This window comes from Phytophthora cinnamomi, assembly GCF_018691715.1.
Source record: "Phytophthora cinnamomi strain GKB4 chromosome Unknown Contig50, whole genome shotgun sequence".
Taxonomy (NCBI): Eukaryota; Oomycota; class Peronosporomycetes; order Peronosporales; family Peronosporaceae; genus Phytophthora; species Phytophthora cinnamomi.
The window spans coordinates 1,584,822-1,586,534 of NW_027150983.1; the positions used below are offsets into that span (position 1 = coordinate 1,584,822).

At 53.5% G+C, this 1,713-nt stretch overlaps 1 protein-coding gene across 1 annotated transcript; it reads left to right on the forward strand.

Annotated features, from left to right (window-relative positions):
• Window positions 1-288: 288 nt before the first annotated feature.
• IUM83_06757 (uncharacterized protein) lies at window positions 289-883 on the forward strand (the record flags this gene model as incomplete). The annotated part of the gene is made up of 2 exons (XM_067930988.1): window positions 289-815; window positions 877-883. 2 exons carry the CDS (start codon window positions 289-291, stop codon window positions 881-883), a joined length of 534 nt encoding a protein of 177 aa, XP_067789765.1.
• Between the last annotated feature and the right edge of the window lie 830 nt (window positions 884-1,713).

The window sequence follows — 1,713 nt, forward strand, 5'->3', positions numbered from 1 at the left end:
GCTATCTCAGCTTCGGCTGGAACTGAGACTGGGACGCTCAGACCTGAGAACCCAGCCCAGATACCATTACCTGGCACTCCCGAGTCGAGGAGACTGACTCACGCGAGACATACTGGTTTTGGTGATCAGCGGGTCCCTGGACCTGCCGCCTTTAACTTTGGACCCCCGTCCAAGGATACGAGAGTCTCAGTGGAAGCATTGATGGTGAAGGAACAGTTTCAGCGGGACTTAGCTAAGCACGACGCTGATGCGTGGACTCGCATTAATGTTGAGCGGGATCAGAGACGCATGCTAGAAGCTCGGCTGAACGTTGCTTTAGCTGATAACCAAGCTGAGCAGCTGAGACTTCGTGAGGAGTATCAGAAGTTGCAAGTTGCAAATGCCCAGATGTCCGAGACTCAGCAAAGGGCTCAAATAGAACAGCGGAGGCAGTTGGAAGCCTTGGCGAAATTAGCTGAGCAACGTGCTGCCGAAGAAGCTGAGAGGCGCAAGGCAGACGAAGCTCGGGCTCAGTATCTCCTGGGTGTGCAGAAGGAACTTCAAGAAGCTGAAGCCAGAGCCAGGCAAGCTGAACTGCAGAAGGCTCATGAAGACCGTGCCTCGAAGATCCGAGCTGAGTATGAAGTGGAATTGCTGAAACTGAAGGAGAAGCATGCCCAAGCTGAGCACAAACGAGCAATTGATGAACAAGAGGAGAAGATCCAAAGGTTCCAGATGGCTCAGGAGCAGTTGAACACTCATGCTAATTCAAACGCTAGAGTGACCGGCTCAGCTCTACCCTCAGCTCAGACCCGCGTCTCAGCTGGGACGCCAAGGTCTCCTCCGCCAAGCGATCCAGTCCTAGCTCAGCTCGCTCGGCTAACGGATGTTATGCAGCAACTAGTCCGGGCGAACCAAGCTAAGTCGGAGCCGACGACGGCGGGTAGTACGACAGAAAAGTCTCAGAGTTCAACTCAAGGTGCGCGGACCAAGTCAATATCCCGAACATCGACCTCAGCGTCGAAGCCAAGCGGGAAAGCCCGTGCATCCAAGTCCAAGGTGCCTGGTGATGATGACTGGGGCTCAGATGATTCGAGTTCCAGCGATTCGTCGCAAGATGAACTCGAAGGTCAGTTCGGAGCCGCCGCCCAAGCTAAGAGTGCTGGTACTGGGTCTGAGACCCGAGTGGTAGTGCAAGCATTGGTCCCCCACGACGCACTGGAGAAGTTTGATGAACGTGCATCTTTGGATGATCGCGTCAATTGGTGGGAACGTTTTATGTACTATGCGATTATGGCGCCATGGGATGAGAAGACTCGGATAGTTCAGCTGAGGATGCGACTCTCAGGTTCTCTGAAGGATTGGTGCACTCAGCTCCCGGACTCGACCCGCTCAGACTGGAAGAGGTTGTCTCACGTATTCAAGAAGGAGTGGTGCCGCAGTATTGGTTGTAGGGCTGAGCGGTATTACGCTATGGAGATGCGTGACTCTGAGACCACTCGGATGTTTTTGTATCGACTCAACCGAGCTGCCAAAAAGGCTGGGATTGCTTTTGAGAAGCCGACAACTGATCGCGAAGCCCATATTCGCCGGTTCATCAAGGCGCTAGGAGATTTTCGGCTGCGGACCACTTTACAAGGTCAGCGGTTTGATACTCTGAGCGAATTGGAGGAAATTCTGAAGCGTATCGAAGCTTTGCAGCAGGAAGATCATCGGAGGGATCGAGACTATCAG